This window comes from Helobdella robusta (assembly GCF_000326865.2).
Source record: "Helobdella robusta unplaced genomic scaffold HELROscaffold_25, whole genome shotgun sequence".
NCBI classification, from domain to species: domain Eukaryota; kingdom Metazoa; phylum Annelida; class Clitellata; order Rhynchobdellida; family Glossiphoniidae; genus Helobdella; species Helobdella robusta.
In genome coordinates, this window is record NW_008704310.1 from 722984 (window position 1) to 742918 (window position 19935).

General features: G+C 33.5%; 4 protein-coding genes across 4 annotated transcripts in view; 2 read left to right on the forward strand and 2 right to left on the reverse strand.

Annotated features, from left to right (window-relative positions):
- HELRODRAFT_172942 (hypothetical protein) overlaps window positions 1–2692 on the forward strand; it is a gene marked incomplete at both ends in the record, with an annotated part of 2904 nt that extends 212 nt beyond the window's left edge. The window contains 3 exons of the mRNA XM_009019602.1: window positions 520–755; window positions 2032–2353; window positions 2568–2692. Of these exons, the coding sequence (XP_009017850.1) occupies window positions 520–755; window positions 2032–2353; window positions 2568–2692 (683 nt within the window). The remainder of the gene's footprint in view (window positions 1–519; window positions 756–2031; window positions 2354–2567) is intronic.
- Window positions 2693–2911: 219 nt separating this feature from the next.
- Window positions 2912–5743, forward strand: HELRODRAFT_172943 (hypothetical protein; the record flags this gene model as incomplete). The annotated part of the gene is made up of 6 exons (XM_009019603.1): window positions 2912–3001; window positions 3299–3539; window positions 4124–4318; window positions 4532–4567; window positions 5037–5133; window positions 5386–5743. The coding sequence occupies 6 exons, from the start codon at window positions 2912–2914 to the stop codon at window positions 5741–5743; spliced, it is 1017 nt and encodes a 338-aa protein (XP_009017851.1).
- Window positions 5744–6250: 507 nt separating this feature from the next.
- Window positions 6251–8374, reverse strand: HELRODRAFT_111854 (hypothetical protein). The gene is made up of 4 exons (XM_009019604.1): window positions 8240–8374; window positions 7281–7409; window positions 6745–6872; window positions 6251–6444 (listed from the first exon to the last, which is right to left on the reverse strand). Exons 1-4 carry the CDS (start codon window positions 8291–8293, stop codon window positions 6387–6389), a joined length of 369 nt encoding a protein of 122 aa, XP_009017852.1. The 5' UTR covers window positions 8294–8374; the 3' UTR covers window positions 6251–6386.
- A 1747-nt stretch (window positions 8375–10121) lies between these two features.
- Window positions 10122–12404, reverse strand: HELRODRAFT_185592 (hypothetical protein). Its single transcript, XM_009019605.1, has 4 exons — window positions 12134–12404; window positions 11147–11244; window positions 10645–10863; window positions 10122–10411 (listed from the first exon to the last, which is right to left on the reverse strand). Exons 1-4 carry the CDS (start codon window positions 12282–12284, stop codon window positions 10274–10276), a joined length of 606 nt encoding a protein of 201 aa, XP_009017853.1. The 5' UTR covers window positions 12285–12404; the 3' UTR covers window positions 10122–10273.
- Between the last annotated feature and the right edge of the window lie 7531 nt (window positions 12405–19935).

Consider the following 19935-nt stretch of genomic DNA (forward strand, 5'->3'; position numbering starts at 1 on the left):
GGGGACTGGGGTTGTTAAGCGTGGTCCAGCTGGCACCTATTGTTTACAAATCATCTGCCGCTGCCACGCTCGACCTGCAGTCTGCCCTGCTCCGGCAATCTTTCACGAATCTTGGTACCCCACCAGCATCACCCAACCGAGCAAAACATTTTCAAGCTCGGTTGCTGGAAGAGGCATACAAAACAACTTTTCAGTTTTTGTTGTCCTCTAGTCCCGACGATGCAACTTCGGCTCGTCTGCTGGCCGCGTCAAGCGACGCGAGCTGCGGTTGGTTGAGATCCTGGCCCAACTCATCGGTGGGTACCCGACTGGATGATGAGACGGTCAGGATGGCCATTGGTTTTCGTCTGGGTTTAACGGTCCACCATAAATATCTGTGTAGGTGCGGTGCGGAAGCTAACGAACTCGGTCACCACGGCCTGGTCTGTCGTTTAGGTGGAGGTCGTCAGTTGCGCCATTTCGCATTAAATGATTACATCTGCCGGCTTTTCTCCAAGGCTTCAATACCCGTTCTTAAAGAGCCCTCGGGAATTTCCGCGTTGGATGGAAAACGTCCGGATGGCTGCACGTTGATTCCTTGGAGAGCCGGTAGATGCCTGGCGTGGGACGTAACCGTTCCGGGCACATTAGCGGAACGGTACGTGCACTTAACCAGCAAAGAAAGTGGTTTGGCCGCAACCAGGGCATCGGATGAAAAGTTTAAAAAATATGAAGGTGCCCTGCCTTCGATGGATTTTTTACCTGTTTGCATCGAGGTTCTTGGCCCGATGGACAACAACACTTCAATATTTTTTAAAAAGATTTGCAAAATGATAAGTGGCAGGTCCGGCGACAGCAGAGAGCTATTTTTCGCCATGAATAATATATCTTGTTTGCTGCAAAGGTTTTTGCGAGTCTGTGTTACCGAAAATGTTCAATTAAACGCCGACGTGAACGAATAACGAGATATCAATTGTTAACCGATTTTTTCAGATGTTTGACTGTTTAGTGTCACTCATCGCTGATTTGGTTTTAACATACATACATACATACATACATACATACATACATTTATTTCGGTTGGTCTGAGGTTATGCAACATATTTTTACATAGCACAAAACGATGCATAACGACCATACCTAATTGAACATACAGATTAACGATGCAGTACAATATATTCCATACAATACAATACAATATATTCCATACAATATAATATATTCCATGCCATACCATACAATATATTCTATACAAAGCAATACAAGTGACTGATACAAATATAAACATACTTTCTTTTCTAATGAATAATGATTGTTTTTATTAAGCCGATCCAGATATAATTAAATCGAATCTATAAATTGATGAAGCGCCCGCCATGCTTGCATGCCATGACTTCCAGGAATCAATCAACTCTTTTTTGTCTAAATTTTATTACCTGATATATTTTGTTTATTTATGCTGCATGTTATTTGCACTGTTGTTTTTTCAAATGATTCAAATTCGAATTCTGATCTCTAAGGATTGTCAGGAAATCTACTTTCAAATAAATTATTATGTAAAGTTCTTCCTCCTCCATCTCAAACGATCGCAAAAGCATTTCCGATAAAAAAGCGAATTCACTGCTCTATAATTCACTTACGTAAAAAAAACTTCAAATAAGACTTGATGTATGGCTGATGCCCCCTACAGTGTAGCGAGCGTGTGTTTTGTATGTTGCATGTGTGTTATATGTCATGGATGTTGAACATTTAGAAGCCGGTTGCGGCGTGTTTAAAACGTTTGTCCGATGGTTTTGTTCGAATCTATCAATGCATTATTATAATATCGTTTAACTTTTTCTTTAAATTGCTGAATTGTGTTTCATTGTAACAAACGTATTAATTAATGTTTGTAACAAATATCCCTTGATTGTATTTTTGTTATTGGTAGATATATTTGCGCAGATTGCAGTGCCAAACTTTAATTTAATTTTTTTAAATTAAATAATTTCAATTCATGTGTTGTCGTTCGGTTGTGTAAAAAAGTGAACAACGTTTCAACATGAATGACAGCTGATGACGTTCCAACTGAAGAGCGTGGCGAGCGTGGAGAAGGAGGTCTGCAACTTTGAGACCTGGAGTGTCCGCTGTTCACAGCTTCACGATGTCCTCTTCATCGTGTCGGCGTTGTATGGCAGGATTGCTGTCGGCAAGTGTGTGAGGGACGACCTCGGTGTGGTGGGCTGTCACGTAGATGGCGTTCAACTGCTAAATGCATTGTGTCTAGGAAGGAAGGACTGTGTGGTGAATGTTGAGGAGGTGTTTGCTGGAGTGCATGGAGGCTGTGGTCAAGAATTGAAGAACCATTTGCTGCTCAAATATCAATGCATTCGTGGTTGTTAAATTCTTGTTTATTTTTTTTTATTCAATTTTGTTTCAACAAATGCAGATGATGTTTTTAATATCAAGTAGCAAGTCTGATGCCAGTGTTAAAAATGTTAATTCCATTCCGAAAACTCAATCGCAGTTCAATTTTCATAATTTGATTAAAAATTTTTTTAGGTACATTGCACATGCAAACCACTAAAAATGTTTTTTGATTTACATAGTGCAAGGCGCAAAAGTCTTCAACCTTCGCATCGGCACGAGCAACATTCGAACCACGGCAACGTGTAGTAGCGACAGTGCAACACGTGGCAACCACACTGACCACGTTAACAACCGACAAAATTGAATAAAACACTTAAATCAGTTAGCTTTATCAGCGTTGATTGACGGTGTTTCAAATGAAACTGTTCCACGGGAACATTATTTATTAACATACTTATATTATCAAAAGATTTTAAAGATTATAGAATTTGAAATTCAGTAAATAAAAATATTTATTCACTGTGATGGTTTGTGTCCGACTTCAAATAACTTCCTCACGTAGCATACTACTCCTTTTCCTCCTATGACCTCATGCGCAGTCGTCCTTCAGCTGGGTGCAGGCCGATCAGCCCGACCACCAGCAAGTTCCTGCTGCCCCACCATCCCGTGTGTGGTACGTCGAAACTAACAGCGTGGAAGCTGAACATTGCACGAAACAATCTATTTCAACTCCATGCAGAGAGTTTATTCGCAGTTAAACTTTCATTATTTATTTCAAGAGGTGGGTGTTACTGTTTATGTGCTTTAAAGTTTAAACTATGTGGCTGACTTCAAATAACAAAGTTTGCCTTTTTGAAAGTTGCGTAATAAAAAAAACTATTTAACAATTTTTTATGCAAATATACATGCTCAAATTATGTGCCTAAAATTTTATTGTTTTATTTTTTAGATTTCATTTAAATACTATCAGCAATTTCTATATCTAGTCAACGAAGCAACCCAACACAACTCATCAACATGCCTGTGTTCGGTGAGTTTCCATTTCAAGACGGATGCTGAGCAAGTTTGGTTCGAGAAATGCCATCAAGATGATCCGATAATCAACTCCACCCACCTCCTCCTCAGCTCCCTGCTTGTCACGCCTTCCAGACGAATAGAATTCTATTCGAAAGACTGCAAGCATCGTCACAAACTGGACTGGATTGTTGAAGGTTCGATGTGCCGCAAGAACATGTTGGACCTCGCTTTTCTTGGCCTCAATGTATTTTGTCCCCGCTTGTCTTGACGTCAATGTATTTTGATCCCGCTTGTCTTGACTTCAATGTATTTGATCCTGCTTGTGTTGACCTCAATGTATTTTGACCCCGCTTGTCTTGAGTTCAATGTATTTTGACCCCGCTTGTGTTGACCTCAACTTATTTTGACCCAGCACAAATTGTTACAAATTATAATGAAACTCCAATTTGATTCAATTTTAAGTTAAAGTCATTACACTAGACATTTAAATGGACTAATTAGTTATTTTGTAAAAAATTTGTCTACTTTAAGTGAAGTTTTAGTGGTTTCAATTGTTAGGAGTTTTCAACAAGCAATCGGTTTGTGAGGGCTGATGATAAAAATCTTTCATTATTTCAAAAAAAAACAATCACGTTATTTTTTTAGGGCTTTAAAAAATACTTGGTCAAAAATTGTTTGGATCTAAATAAGGAGGCCAAGCTGATGAACACTTTCTTGTTCTTCCTTGAATAATTGTTACAAAACATTTTAACACCCCACGTGATCAACTTAACGACAGTGCTGCACGGCCGAGGCCAATCACACGACGACCACCAATCCGCTGACCATCAGCAGACCAACATGCAAACTGAAGATCAGCAGACCAACATGCAAACTAAAGATCAGCAGACCAACATGCAAACTGAAGATCAGCAGATTAACATGCAAATAAAAAAGGAAAAAACCAAAAAGTCCCATCTTCAAATCAGTGCAGGTAATTACATGCATCGTCCATCCTCATCATTCTTGCCACTATCGTCTGCATCTCGACTAAACAACTTCACGTCATCTTCATCGTCAACATTTTCCTCCTATTCGTTGCCTTCCTCTTCATCTTCAACATCGACATCTTCGTCATCATATTCATCATCGTCGTCGTTTTCAGTATTCAAGACGTCTTCATATACATTCAATTCCTCCTTTCCAGCCAGTTATTTGAGTGCACACTCCAACCAGCTTGAAGGTCAGCATCCTTTGCAAGCACGTTTTTTGTAATTATTCTACTCCAATTTTAATTATAAACTTATTAAAAATATTTTGATGTAATTACATAAATATTAATAAGCAATTGTAATAAGTCAATACAATTCTGCTCTCATAATTAACTGAACAAAACCAATTTCCATTCTTAATATGTGACGGGCAGTTGAGCTAAATTCCTTTTCAACTGTACTAATTTAGTTTTTGTTTTCTTGTTCAAAAAATAGACAGCTAGAAAAATATCTGAGAGCAATAGACAAACAATGTTGTGTTGATGTGGGAATCACTTATAGAGCATAATACAAAAATGCTTTGTACAAACATGTGTAGCTATGAGTTGAGCTTATACAAACAATAATAACCTTTATTTTTGAAACTTTATTTGGTGAACTCATGCTTACAGAAACAATAAACACTACCTTAGAAAACACCAACATGACCTTCGTTTGCAGTTCACTTCCCACTCTCCTTCATGTTTCTGGGGCTGTTGGTCACTTCAGTCGTCAGCTTCCTCATCCTCATCATCGGCCTCTTCATCCACCACAGAAGGTTACGTTGTTGTTGTTGTTGATGTTGCTGTTGTTGTTGTTGATGATGATGATGTTGCTGTTGTTGTTGATGTTGATGATGATGATGTTGCTGCTGTGGTTTTTAATGTTGTTGCGGTTGTTGGTCTCAACTGCGTCCACTCGTCGCCACTGCCCTTCATCGATAAACATATTCATCAACGATAAACACAATTTTAACAACGATTTCAACATTTATTAACAAAGAACGTTTATTAAATTTTGTTCTTGGCAGATGTCGCAACAGTCAGAGAGAAAGAGAACTTGGAGCGCTGAGGAAACCTTTGCTGGGTGACGAGGCAGACGAGTTGAAGTTCACAAAAAGAAATTCGAAAGCTCAATTGGAGGTCACGCCAGACATAAACTGTGTTGACGATCATCACAATCATTACGGAAAAAGACAATATAAAAACATTTCAACAAATAATAATAGAGATATAAATCATTCAAAAGAATGTGAAGTTGTCAATAATTTGAAAAACACGACTTGCTTATGTAGGAATGTTAATAATAATTTTTATTTCAAACGGACCAACAGTTCAAAAAGTAAACAAATAATTTCTGCCAAAATCAAGCGACATTTGTCTCTCTGAAACTTCACTCAGTTTCATGTGATGACAGATTTATCAGTTGTACACATACAAAGTTAAGTTTAACTGCAATAATGGAGAAACCTTTTCGTAATAAATGTCTGTCGAGATGCTTGTTGGACTAATGAAAAAAAATAATTTTTTCATTTTTTCAAGTGTTCACTTGAATCGAAATCAAATTGATTTATTCCGGCACATCAACATACCAACTAAACATTTATAATAACGATGTCTTCATCAACACAACTGATCAGCTAAAAACCATGCAATTCATTTTACAAGGTCTCATCATTTATTTTATGGTCGTACTATTTAAATGTTGGAAAGTTTAGTGAATTTTAAAATGTTGCAGGCATCGTTTAGTAATCGTTACGAACTGGTTCAAGTATTAAGGATTTCGTTTGTTTGTGAGTTGTTTTTCGAGTTTTGTGAGTTTTATGAAATCCATCAGCAAACATCTTCATGACTGAACACATCATACAATATTCATCAACAAATGAAGTTCCCAAGTCAGTTTTAATTGTTATTAATAAATACTTTTTGTATTGTGCTTACTAAAATTTTTTAAAAACATTTCAAGTCAATTTAAAAATTAAAATAATAGTTCAGGTAATAAATTTATTAAATGAGGACACGTGAGAAGAACTCAGAGGTGCAACTTTCCTGAATATTTTGAATCGGTGACTTTGATGTGGTGGACCAACCTGTGAGAGATAATTTTTAAGAGTAACTCAAACATAATAAAATGTCTTCAAAAAAGTTCAGCTTTCTTAATTAAGATTGAATGATGGCAGCCATTTCAATCCACAATCCTAAGCAAATATCAAGTAATTAATAACTTCATTTGCAACTGAATTCATGAAAATAATATTGCACACGACATGTGCGTGTATGTGTGTGTTCGTGTGTGAGAGCGTTTGTATTTGTGTGTGAGAGCGTTTGTATTCGTGTGTGTGTGTCTGTAAACGCATATCAATGTACCGATCCAAAAAAAATTGACAAACCAGTTTTTGGCCCACTGTACAGACTCTTGCGCCACAGGTGTCTTCAACTTCTTGAGTGAGGCGAGGAATTCATCGTGGTTATCCTTGTGCTCATCGTGTCCGTCAAAAGCTGCTTTCTTCATTTCACGCTGTCACAAAATATGTTGTGTGTAAAGTTGTGATTAAGTTTTGGGCATTCTCAAATCATTCAACGTTTCGGTCTTTAGTTTCGGCATGCATGTAGGTGGTTGGTTTTTAATGAATAAAAATAAAAAGTATTGTCGTGTGTGTGTGTGTGTGTGTGTGTGTGTGTGTGTGTGTGTGTGTGTGTGTGTGTGTGTGTGTGTGTGTGTGTGTGTGTGGCACAGCCAATGTTGTACTTAAGAATATTCAAGATTATTTAAAATGCGTCTAAATAATGAAAAATTAATAAAAAGAATCTTCATTTCAATTTTCAAATATTTAGAATTTCAATTAAGTACAATCAAAAGAGAATGAATAAAAGAAGTGACGAGCAGAAATGGAGCAAAATTTCGTTAATGACTGAGAGTACATACTTCCTCGTGGGCAAAGTGGCTGTCCATGAGTTCCACCAGCTTGGCGAGGACCCCACTATCGTTTGGAGTTTTGCCGACATCGAAGATCGCCTGGAAGAGGCCCTGGTGCTCTCCATCCAATTTGTCGTACTGAAGCGAACAGAGTTGAAAATGTTAATTATACCGTCGTAAAATGGTGTGGTTTAAGAAAGGTGATATTTTTGTTATGTTTTATGCCTAACTAATGTCATATAATAACAAGATTTTCAGAAACAGTACATAAATAAGCTACAAATCAACACAAACAATTTCAAAAACGTCATCTAGTAGAGAATTTTATTAAGGTTAAACTAGTATGTCAGCAAATTTGGCAGTTGTGTGAAGATAGTAAAAAAAGTTTCGACTATGATAAATTATTTTGTGATTTCATCGCATGAGAGCTGCAGAAATTTCTTGAAATTCAACACCGAAAAAAAACAACAGCAATGCCTGTAGGTCCGTTTTTATTTAAATAAATTTACAAAAATTTTGCGAAAGTAGTTAAAACTAGGTTTTATCACAAAGGCACGCTGTTGGCGAACGAACGTTATTTAAAAGGTCATTAAAGAGTTGAGGTCATTCAACAGCCTTTGACCTTTAACGGTTGAAATGATCATTAAAAATTCGTTTTTATAAATTCCGTAATGAATTAAATTAATGGAATAACAGTAAAATACAGAAAACTTCGAGAAGTAAAAGTTATAAAGTTTCCACCAATTGTCCTTTTGTGGAAGCTAAAAAAATATTGGCTCCGTTATTATTTATTTTGCCTGGTTCGCAAAAATGTATGATACATTATTTTTTGTTCGTCTCCTTTTTATTGCCATTCAAAAATATCAAAGACACAATTGCAATGCCTGCAAATAAATTTCTATTTAAACTTTTCATGAAAGAACTTAAACTTTTCAAACAAATTAAGCAGAATAAAAATGAAAACTCACAAAAACTTTGAAGGACTCATCCCACACAAATGGTTCAGGAATTGGATGACTCATATTCAGTGTTGACGGATAAAATGCTTTTCAAACAATTTATTAACTATTATTTTTACTAAAAAACTCAAGCAACACAAAGATATAAACGGAGAATGACCTTGCGAAGTTAGCAGAGTTCATATGGCTGTTTATATACATCGTCTGTGTGTTTGTTTGCACAGGCATTTGCACTATTCATCATACCACTACAGTAGAAAATATATTCATTCTGTATATTTATGCGTATTAGTAGCAGCGAAAGTTGTTTGCTATGATGGTTGGAACACAGGCGTTAGTGATGTTTGCAAGTAGGAAAGTATGCCGCTCTTTAACCTAACCTAACTGCAATTCGATAAACATGAAAAATTAATCAGTAAGTGTTATATAGTGTTAATTCAAAACTGATAATTGCTTAAACAAAGCTTGTGCTGAATATTTAATGGTTTTATTAAAAAACAAAACAATGAGAGATCGTAATACAAATCATTAAACGAACTCAGTAAAGTAATCATGGACATGCAAACATAGAGACACAGACACACAAAAAAACAGATATATTATATATATATATATATATATATTTGTGTGTGTGTGTGTGTGCAATTTAACTGCTTTATTCTTGCGTGCTAATCGTATTGAATTAATTGCATAAACAGCGAAATCACTTTTACTGTTTGCCCGTGTGCCTATGTCTGCATGTTTGCTAACTTCATCAAATTCAAGCTCAATAAAAAAACACGAATCAACACCTAGCTTTTTAAAATTCGTGTTTGATTCTTAAGGAAGATTCGAGATATAATTTAACATCGTCTGGAATTTTACCACAACATTTCTAGATTTTGGTTTACACTTTGTTTTATTTCAGGCTGATCCTTTTTGTAATCCTTTTTGATCAAGTTTAGCGAATAATTCTTTCATAAAGATGTAATCTAAGAAAATCTTCGTCTATTAACATTTTCGTTACATCAACTATCCATTAATTTCCTTCGATATCTTTTTATTCGTCGTAGTCGTCAAGCTTCATGCATATATTGAATTTCACTATTTTGAAGCATTCGTTAACTATTTTTCGTGACGTTGTCATAGATGAGTGTTGTGCATTTTTATGATATAACATCGTTACGAATCGATTCAATTCATTAAGTGCCGCACCCCTTGACTACCTCGAGAAAACATCGGACACACATCTCGACGTCACAAACGAACTTTAACATTATTTTTTAAAAATTGCATTGTTGGAGCTCGTAAATAACAGCAGCCAAAAAAATAAAATGGAACTCGAAACAAACAGACGTCGTTTGTCGCTGACAGAATATTTTCAATTTCAATCATGTTTGTTGCAAAAATATTTGGGCCAAAAACATTCTCAGAACTTAAGCGCATGACGGCTTAGTTGTCGCCATGTGCTGTTTAGCAGTACATGCAGAGACCGAGTTCGAGACAAAAAGACTTCCACCTATAACATACTTCGAGTATGACGTGTCGTTTAAAAGGTTGAAGGTCAATACACTCTTCCTGGGTTTAAAGGAATCAACCACACACTTATCAAGCATTCACATATGCAGTTTGTATCGTTACGATTCTTTTGAACCTAAGAAGAGTGTTTCAGACCATTTTCCTATTTTTTAACAAATAAAGACATTATTCATATACGCCTAGTTACGGAATTCGATGGTCCTAACTGACAGAGGTTTCAGTTAATTTAATGTGCAGCGCCTAAAACGCATTCTGGAAGCAGTAGATTCGGGAGATGGCAAAAAGTTTCGATTTAAAGCAACATTTAACGATATGATTAACACGGAAATCCCTGGACATAGTGACGCCAGAAAAATAAAACAATAAAAATCAATTAATTCGGTTTAAATATATTATATACGTACACATTTCCAAATGAATAAAAGTCATAATAATTAACTGCTGGTGCAAATTAAAATAATATTAATTATGTATTGAAGATGCTTACATAAAAATTTTCCTAAAATATTTTAATCACGCCACTTGTTATTTATTATCTTTTTCACTTTTGTCAGTCAATAACTTTTTTAAAGCTGAAGGTTTCAAAAAGCTAGTTAATGGTTCTTTGCTGTCAGTCGGTTTTGACGGGATTTGAAGGATGAAAACGTTGAAGTATTTGACAATCTGTTGCAGCAAATAAAAATTTACTTGATGTAGTAACTTGAATTTAATGAAGTGAACGTTGAATCTTAAAATTTCATTCAAGAACTGTAAAATATTACCAGAATTTAATAAATTTCAAAAGAGTGATTAAAAATCATGAAAACAAAAAAAGGATAAATAAAAAAAACAGATTGATAGACGGACGAGCAAATAAGTGAACATAGGTGAGCCAAAGAATAAAATCTTGATACTACCTTACGAACATCTTCAATATTTAATTTATAGTCTTTGGCAATATCTTCAACAGGGTACTTTATAGGATCAGTGAAATGTTTGCTCAAAAACTCCATGGCTTGTTTGATAGTCACATGTCCTTCTCTTACAGTTTCAGGTTCAAGATAACCAAATTCAGGGTCTTCTACTTTTGATCGATTTTCTGGAAGGTTCTTTTTAACTTTTTCTTTCGTTTTTATCTTGCATTGAATGAAACATATTTTTTAACAAATATATAAAACAAGCATATTAAAAATGCCCCATGAGCAATAGCTTCAGAAGCATCCAAACACTTTGAGAACTAAAAAATGACAAAAAAGTTGACAGAAACACAACATAATCAACGTAACCTGGAACGAACATCAAAACAGACTCAAATCAGAAACAAAATAAACCCAATATAACAACCAACCAACAATACAACTTCACAAAACCTCAAACAATTTGACTAGCATGTCAACCTCCTTATAAACAAACATTCACCTCTGCTATTTGTGGAGTGTTAACAACCATTCCTTTCAGTCTGTTATGGAGACTTTCATTTTTATCCATAATTTCCTTTTTCAGTTCATCTTTATTTTCTGTGAACAATTGTTAGTTCATCTATTAAAATAAAAAATTGTTTGAATCTCAGCAAATGACATAACATGGGTGACAAGATGGTGTAATGTTAAAGTGACTGGCACTGCCATCACAGTGACCAGATTCAATTTAAAATAAGATCCATGCCTATAACATGCAACTTGAGTGATGCCTTATTTCATGTGTATTTAAATGCACTGCATGTTTGTTGTTTAAACCTCTGAAAATAGTGAAAAGAGAGTTGTAATAAATAATAAATAAAATGAATGGTATAAACACCCAACTAAACTTCTCAATAATAATACAACTAAACTACAGCATGCTCTAAAAAAATTTCATTTCACGAAACTTCAAATAATGACAAAACTTTATAATTTATAGGTAATGTTTTAAAAATCATATCAAATCCTCAAAGAGTTATAAGAAACACTATGAAGATTGACTTATACCTAAAGGAATCATGATCCACATATGAACTTTTAGCTCATCAATTGGGAATTGCTTTCAAAGAATTGACCTCTATTACAAATGTTCACAATAGGGGTCAAAATAGCAAAACCTCAATGCATTTCAAATACTCAGAGGAAATGTGCCACATGAAAATAGCCGAGAACCTAGATCAGACTTGTCAGCATCTCCATGCTCAGTCATTGGTCTTTAAGCTTATTTGAAGATGTGGTTTTATTTTTATGCCCAAGGATGCAACGTCATCATATGTCATATTACTTACAGTTACAATTACTATTAAATTACATTACATTACATAACATATAACAACTACCTACATTAACATTACTTTCTTCTAGAGTACATTTTTAATTTATTTATGATAAAAACATGAATAATAACAGAATGACACATAAATGTACTTTAAGACACAAAATAAACCTGAGATGTAGGATTGAATTTGATCGACCGATGATGGGTGCAGTGGGGCGGTCTTTGGTTTGTTGGACTTTTCAACAAGTTTGTGGGCTCTGTGCTCCACTGCAACATTTTGAAGAGGTCGCTTGATCAAAGTTGACGCCACTTTCCCCATCGTGTGACACGCTTACGAGCCAACAGACAGACCAACAGAAAATGAATCGGTGAAACCAGCAAACGCAAAACCTGGCCTCTGACCTTCTTCAGTAACTTCGCAGTCGGCTTTTGCTGACAGTTTGCATCAAATTTTACTTTTAAAAAAACGTGGGGTAAGATTGTAAGAAAATTATGTAATTGAAATTATATGCCTAGAATCATATAATTAGAATAAATATAACGGCCTTCGCTCATTTTTGGCGGTCGAACAAGGAGCTTACTTCCGGAGGAGAATTGGAGGGTGATTTTTTATCGCCCAAGTCAAAAGTTACGATTGTATATTTACTAATTTCGGAATATTGCTTTTATTTGGAATGTTTTAAAAGGTGATACTAGATGCTGTTTTAGGATAGATACTGCGGTATGACGGTTAAATATCTTTTTACAGTTTAAATGAAAGTTTTTTGTGAACCACTAACACTTAACTGTTAACATTATTTATAACAGATTAACTCATTAAGATTAACTGTAAGTAACAACACTAACGACGACTAATTAGTAATTAAATTAAATTACTAAACTCTAATAATTAAGCTAAAACTAAATTTACTAATTCTGATTACTAATTAAAATAAATAACAGATAACGATAACACTAACGAACATTAACAGATTAGAGACTAGACTAGACTAGACAGAGACTACCAACCACTACACTACTACATACTATGACTACTACAAGTACTACACTAACAGCACTTGTTCCTAAAATCCTAAATCCTATTGCTTGATTGGTTTTAAAATTTTTATTTATAATGCTTAGGCCTGAGAATAAAAAATATACTAAATTAAACAAATATATTAAACAACTTATCAATTTTGTTCAATTTAAGCTTCAAGCTCCTCAAGCTAACATTGCAATTTAATTAAAATTTATTAATTATGATGTGAGTGATTCAAACTAAATTTTTTTTCATTTAATGTTTTACAAAATATTCCTCATTCGTAAATTGTAGTACATGTTGTTATTAAATTTATTGAAGATAATGTGTCATTCCAGTGATTCATCAATCCATGACTTATTAGATCATGATCATTCAGTTTTAAAGAATCCCCATCACCATAACATAACCAATGAGGTTTGTAGAAATTGTACTTTTAATTTATTATATTTTATGCAGTTAGAATGTTGTGTTATTAATTATTATCATTAATTTATTAAATGCTGTGCATACCTATGGCAAGTAAATAAAATGATTAAGCATAGAAATAACCATAATCAAATTAATTTATATAGGCATGTGTATAATTTGGATAATAATAATTAAAAAATTAAAAATATCAGTATCATTGAAAATGGATAGTCATAAATAAAAAAGTAAATCATAAATTGCTAAAAACAATAGTTCTAGTAAGATTTTGCCATACATCTACATCTTGTTTTCATTCTTACATTATAATAAATGTTTGTTATCAAATATATCAAGGACAATGAGTGATTTCATAATCCATGACTAGATTGAATGTCATGATCTTTCAGTTCTAGAGGATCCCCATCTCCATTAGTCAATAAGGTTTGTAGAAATCACCCCAGGCGTACCATCAATGTTTTGTAGCCACCTTTTAATGTAGTGTTAATAAAATGTCATTGAGAATAGTTATTTAAAACAATCTTATTGAAATTATTGAACAGGTATGACAAGATTACTTTCTTAATGTCCTAGTGTGAGGAAGATATAGGCTATTTGTCGGAAGATAATCATATGCCTTAGGCTCATACAAATGCAGTGTCAATGCGAATGATTTTTGATCAGAGTCATATGTTCTAATTTTTTTAAACTTTTCCAGAAATTTTTCTGTTAATTTATTACTTACATTAAATACTAGATGTGTATTTCATATAAAAAACTTGATTATGCCAATTTAGTTAACTTGTTAAGCATTAATATAAAATTGACTCTACTTGTAATGGTGATTGGTATGATGATGATGATCCCAGTCCTAAGCAGGGTTTATTATCCACAATGTCATTATGCCTTAACTAAGTTTTAATAAATAATAATAATAAATTAATGATAAATACATGGGAAATATTGTTGAATGCATTTTATATTTTTTGTATAGATAAGAATGTTGCAATGTACAATGATGATGTGAATTGCTTCCTTGTGTAACTGATGACATATAAATATAAAACATGGGGATTCTTCCTTCAGCATTACTTTCCTTTCTCCGCCATAGCCCTTATAATAACAATCTTTATTACAGAAATGGTCACTGCATATTTTTGCATTTTTTGATGGAAGCCATTTGCAATCATTTATTTCCTGTCTGATGCACTTAATGTTAATCCAATCGTTTTCCATTTCTACATTTTGAGGAAATCTAAAATTTTATAAACTGTTACAGAAACTTGTGCATTTCTTAAGTATTGCTTTTAATAATAAAATGGTAATCCATGATAGCATTATAAATTATAAAATAAAATATATGTAATTGTAAAATGGTTCTATTCAGTGAGAATAGGGATAGTTGTTACATTTATTTTAGTGTGAAGTTAAATTTGGAAATAAACCTGTGAAAAGATGCATCAGAAATTTTCTTATTTCTATCAATATCAATGATTAATTTAATTTTAATATTAATATTAATAATGCAATTTTCAATGCAACAGTAGGCATATTATATTTGTATACCTACGAAAATGGAAAAATAAATGATGATATAAAAATTTAAACATTGATTGAAAGAATTTATTCAGTCAGAGAAATTAACAGGACAAAACCGAAAAGTAAAAAAGCTTCGATTAACACCATAAAAAACAATTTTTAAGTCATTGAAATTTGTAACAAAATTTTAATTTTTTTAATTGTTATTTAATGTGATAATCAATTATTTTTATTTGGTATAAATTTAAAAAAATAAGTTGAAAAAATTGAGGTTCTTTGCATATCTCTGCTTCAACCTAATGGATCCTATATGATAACAAACGACGTTCAGCTCAGTGGTTGGACCATGATGAAAGTCCAAACACTTTTCCAAGCCAAAATTGTACCAAAGAAAGTTAATGGTGACAGTTTGGTGGTCTGCAGCTGGATTGATTCACCATAGCTTTTTAAAACCTGGTCAAACGATTAATGTAGAGTTGTACTGCCAACAAATTGATGAGATGCACCAGAAATTACGCCAACTACGTTCTACATTGGTTAACAGAAAGGGTCCGATCCTTCTCCACGATAACGCCAGGCCACACGTCGCACAACTAACGCTAAAAAAATGAACGCGTTGGGTTACGAGATTCTCCCTCGCCCCCCATACTCACCAAACCTCTCACCAACAGATTTCCACTTTTTCAAACACATCAACAACTTTTTGCGTGAAAAGTGCTTCAAAACCGAAGAAGCTACAAAAAATGCCTTACTACAGTTTGTCGCCTCTAGAACCCCTTGTTAGTACGAACTTATGCTACTAACAAGACACCTTGTTGTGAGTTAAAATAAATAAAACAAACACAATTCAGGCGTAATGAAATATTATCTTTATTCCCACGTGAATCTCGAACCGTTTCGTTTACAAGCTCCCTGGAAAAAAAGGAAGAAGTCGAGAGAGAAGCAAAGACATAAAAATTAACATAGATTAGGTAACATTGAAAATTGCAATAATCTTTAAAAATAATTAATACATAAGATAGTTAATAAATGAATGTTTGATCCCTACAATACTACCACACAAAAGGCGGAGCCGTTTAAAAATAAAAATATTCATTTCGTTTGTTGAATGTCATTCGCCTCCCTTTTCTGGAGTGTTGGGTTGTTGGTTCCGATGTGGTTGACGTCGGTCATGTTTCTTGTGTTGTTGTTGCGCCTGATGTTGTTGTTGCTGTTTCTGGTGTTTCAGTAGATTTTGTGTCTGATGTTGCTGGTTTTGTTGAATCTGTTGTAGAAAGTTTGTTATTCGTTGTCGAACTATTCTTGTTGTTTATTCCGGTTTTGGCTGTTAGAGGTAATGATAAACAAGCTGGCTTTTGGGGTGAGTGATGTTGATTGTTAGTTGTTAGGTAGTCATTAAGTTTAAACATTTCTTTTGCTAGTTGTTTGATTTGACTAGATGTTATATCTTCATTTGAATCTGGGAATAAAAATCGACTTGGTAATAATAAGTTGGTTCCTGTTACTGCTATTGCTGGAGATATTTCATTTTCACAATATTCCCCGCAAGAGGTGGAGCCATTCAAATGGAAAAATGTTTGTCTTTTTATTTGAATTTGAATTTTCCACTCTTCTTTGAAGATATGGTTATTGGTACTGATATCGCTGACGTTTAACTAGTTTCTTGTAATGATGTTGCTTTTGTCGCTGATAATGTGGTTGACATTTTTCTTGTTTCATGAGATGATGATGGCGTTGTTGCAGAAAACGTTTTTGTTGCTGGTTCAAATTCAAATTTGATGTAATTACGATAAGAATGTTCATTTTCGTTATTTATGATGTCATCTATATTGCTTTTGTGGTGATGAAAGCAAGCATTAATGGCCAGCAGCTTAATGGACGAAAGCAATAATAATATACGCAAATGAAGCGAATTTAATTAGTCAAATTAATTCGCGAATTACAAAATATTTAGTTTAAAAAGATTAGCAAGTTTTTGCATCATAAAATGATATCTGAATAAAAAAATTATTTTAGCAAAGAGATATTGTTTTAAAAAGTTTGTTGATGTTAATATAAAACAAAAACCATTATCAGTAAACATTCTTCACATCACTCGAATTAATCTTTTTCAACTGCTTAGTCAAATTAATTCGCCAGTTACAAAATATTTAGTTTAAAAAGATTAGCAAATTTTTGCAACATAAAATGAAATCTGAATAAAAAAATTATTTTAACAAAAAGGGCATTGTTTTAAAAAGTTTGTAGATGTTAATATAAAATAGACACCATTATCAGTAAGCATTCTTCGGCTTATAACGACAAATACAACAACGGAAAGTTATAAGTCTACGCACAGGAGATACCGTGATCAAGAAGGCGGTTCTCCGAGGACGAGATCCAACCATTGCACTGAGGTTGGATTGAGTCTGCGATTACCCCAAAAGTGGGTAAATCGATGTCCAATTTCTGATAGTGGGAGACTGCGTTTGCGCTATTTCCCTAATCACCAATTAAAAAATAAAATTTGTTGTTAACGTCATTGTTGTCTTTTTTTGTCAAGATCATTACGTCTCGAATGATGATGTAGATATGACAATCTGAATAGATGGGAATGTTTTAAACCAACGTTTTACAATCACAAAACTTATTGCGTGTTTGGAATTTATTGTATAACTATTATATAGCGATTATGTAATAACAGGTTAAGTTTAATTTTTTATAAAATTAAATTTAATATACAGTACATAATTATCGTGTGTGTGTGTATATTTGTGTTTGTGAGTGTGTGTGTGTGTGGCCATTCGATAATTACGTCACGCTGGGATGAGGAAGAGAGGGGGTTTGTCCAGCGTGACAGTGTGTGACAGGTCATTAAAAATTCACATAGTATGAATATTCATAAACATGTATATTTGTTAACCTAATGCGTACGTAAGCATATTGTTTTTATGCTGCTGCCGAAATGCCGATTAGAGGTGAGCATGGGAATGGAAACTTTGGGGAATAGGTAATGATGGACTGGAATGGGAAAATGGGAAAAACAGCATGCACATGCCCAAATTTGAAAAATTATTTTTTTGATAAAAATGTCAGTTATCTAATTAATCTACGCAACTCTACACGTGTGTTTTAACAAAGAAGATAACCACGTGCAAACAATGGAAAAATAAAAAAATTGTATGTATATATAAATATATATATATAATTATTTTATATATATATATATATATATTTATTTATTTATTTACAAGTACACATGTGATCGAGACATACACATTCACATACGTACACACGTGTGCGTTAACAATGAAGATAACCACGTGCAAGCAATAGATCTATGAAGAAATTTCATGTACAACATCTACGCGCAAACATATGCTCGGCTGCACTCGACACACACACACACACACACACACACACACACATTGTGGTCATTAAAAATTCACATGGTATGAATATTCATAAACATGTATATTTGTTTAAAATTGTTTTAATTGTTATAATTGTAATTTATTATTGTTGCTTTAATTATTTTTAGAGGTTTTGGATTTTTATTTTGTTTGGTACTAAATCCAGCGCCTCTGACGCTATGCATAGGGCGCTCATAAATGACATTATTATTATTATTAAATCCATGTTAATTGTGAATTCGTGAGTGAATCGGGAATGACAAACAAAAATGGGAGAGAATTGGGAACAAATTTCAATTCCCACTCGCTTTTAGTGCCGATACGTTCCAAAGTACCAGGTCGGGTTATGTTCGATATTTAGGCAGAACATTATTGCTGCCATTTTAGTTTTAGATATTTTAGATAATCTATGCACGCAATATAAACAATTAAACAAATGTTCAATTTTAATATTAAGCAACAGAAAATAAAACGCCTAATTTCTTTCTGTACAGGATTGAATATAGACAATGCTGGCAATGATACACACATTTCATTGGTTACAACGGAGCAACATCTGGCAGCAGTGTGGACCGAACTGTAAAATTAGCCATGAACATGAACTTGATCGTTACGAGACATTTTTATTCTGATTTAAAACATTGTACTTATGTCGTGATGTTATCTCTATAATATATTAATAATAGATTACAGGTCGTGAATTAGGGGGGATCAGCTGAGCGTGACAGGGTGTGACAGGGAAGGGGTGGAGGGGTTAAAAATGGTATAAAACCGTGACATAATTATTGAATGGCCTCTTTGTTTATTTGTTCCCAATTCCCTCCCATTTTTGTTTGTCATTCCCGATTCCCTCCCGAATTCCCATTCATGACAACGTTTCCGTTTTCTTTTGTTTAACTCATTTCCGCGTTTTCCTTCCATTTCTCTTTTTTACATCCTTCCATTTCTTTTTTTTCCATTTTGCTAATTTTCGAACACCTAAAACAATTTTTTCAAAAAAGTAAATATTAAGAACATGTCTTTAGTACCAAACAAAATAAAAATCGAAAAGCTCTAAAAGTTAATAAAACAGCAATATTAAATTAGCAGTTCATATATATATCCTTGAAGTTAACTAACTTCATGAGAAGTTAACTAACTTCATGACGTATATTCATAAGCTCATGCAAATTCATTCGCAATTACTGCTTTGTTTCTATCCCCTTGTCATTATCAACTCTCACTATCATCATTTTTTCCCAAATTTCATAATTACAATAACTAAAATTATCATTATCGCAACTGATAGTATCAGTATCATAACTAAAACTATCATCATCACCGCAAAAAGATACTGCTTTGTCAGCTCCTCGTTTAATTATTCTAGCTCATGCGTGTAACTAAATTTTTTTAGGTAATTTTCAAGAAATTTATAAACATTTAGCCATAAAAAATTAAAAAACAATAAATTCAAACCAAAAAATCAAACTTTTACAAAATAGTAAATTACAATCATACCTATTAAAAACATTTTTAGACATTTTTATACTAATTACCATAAGATGCATATAGATGCATTTATGAATGAATGAATTTCATAAATTCGAATGAATTTTACAAATTCATAATCA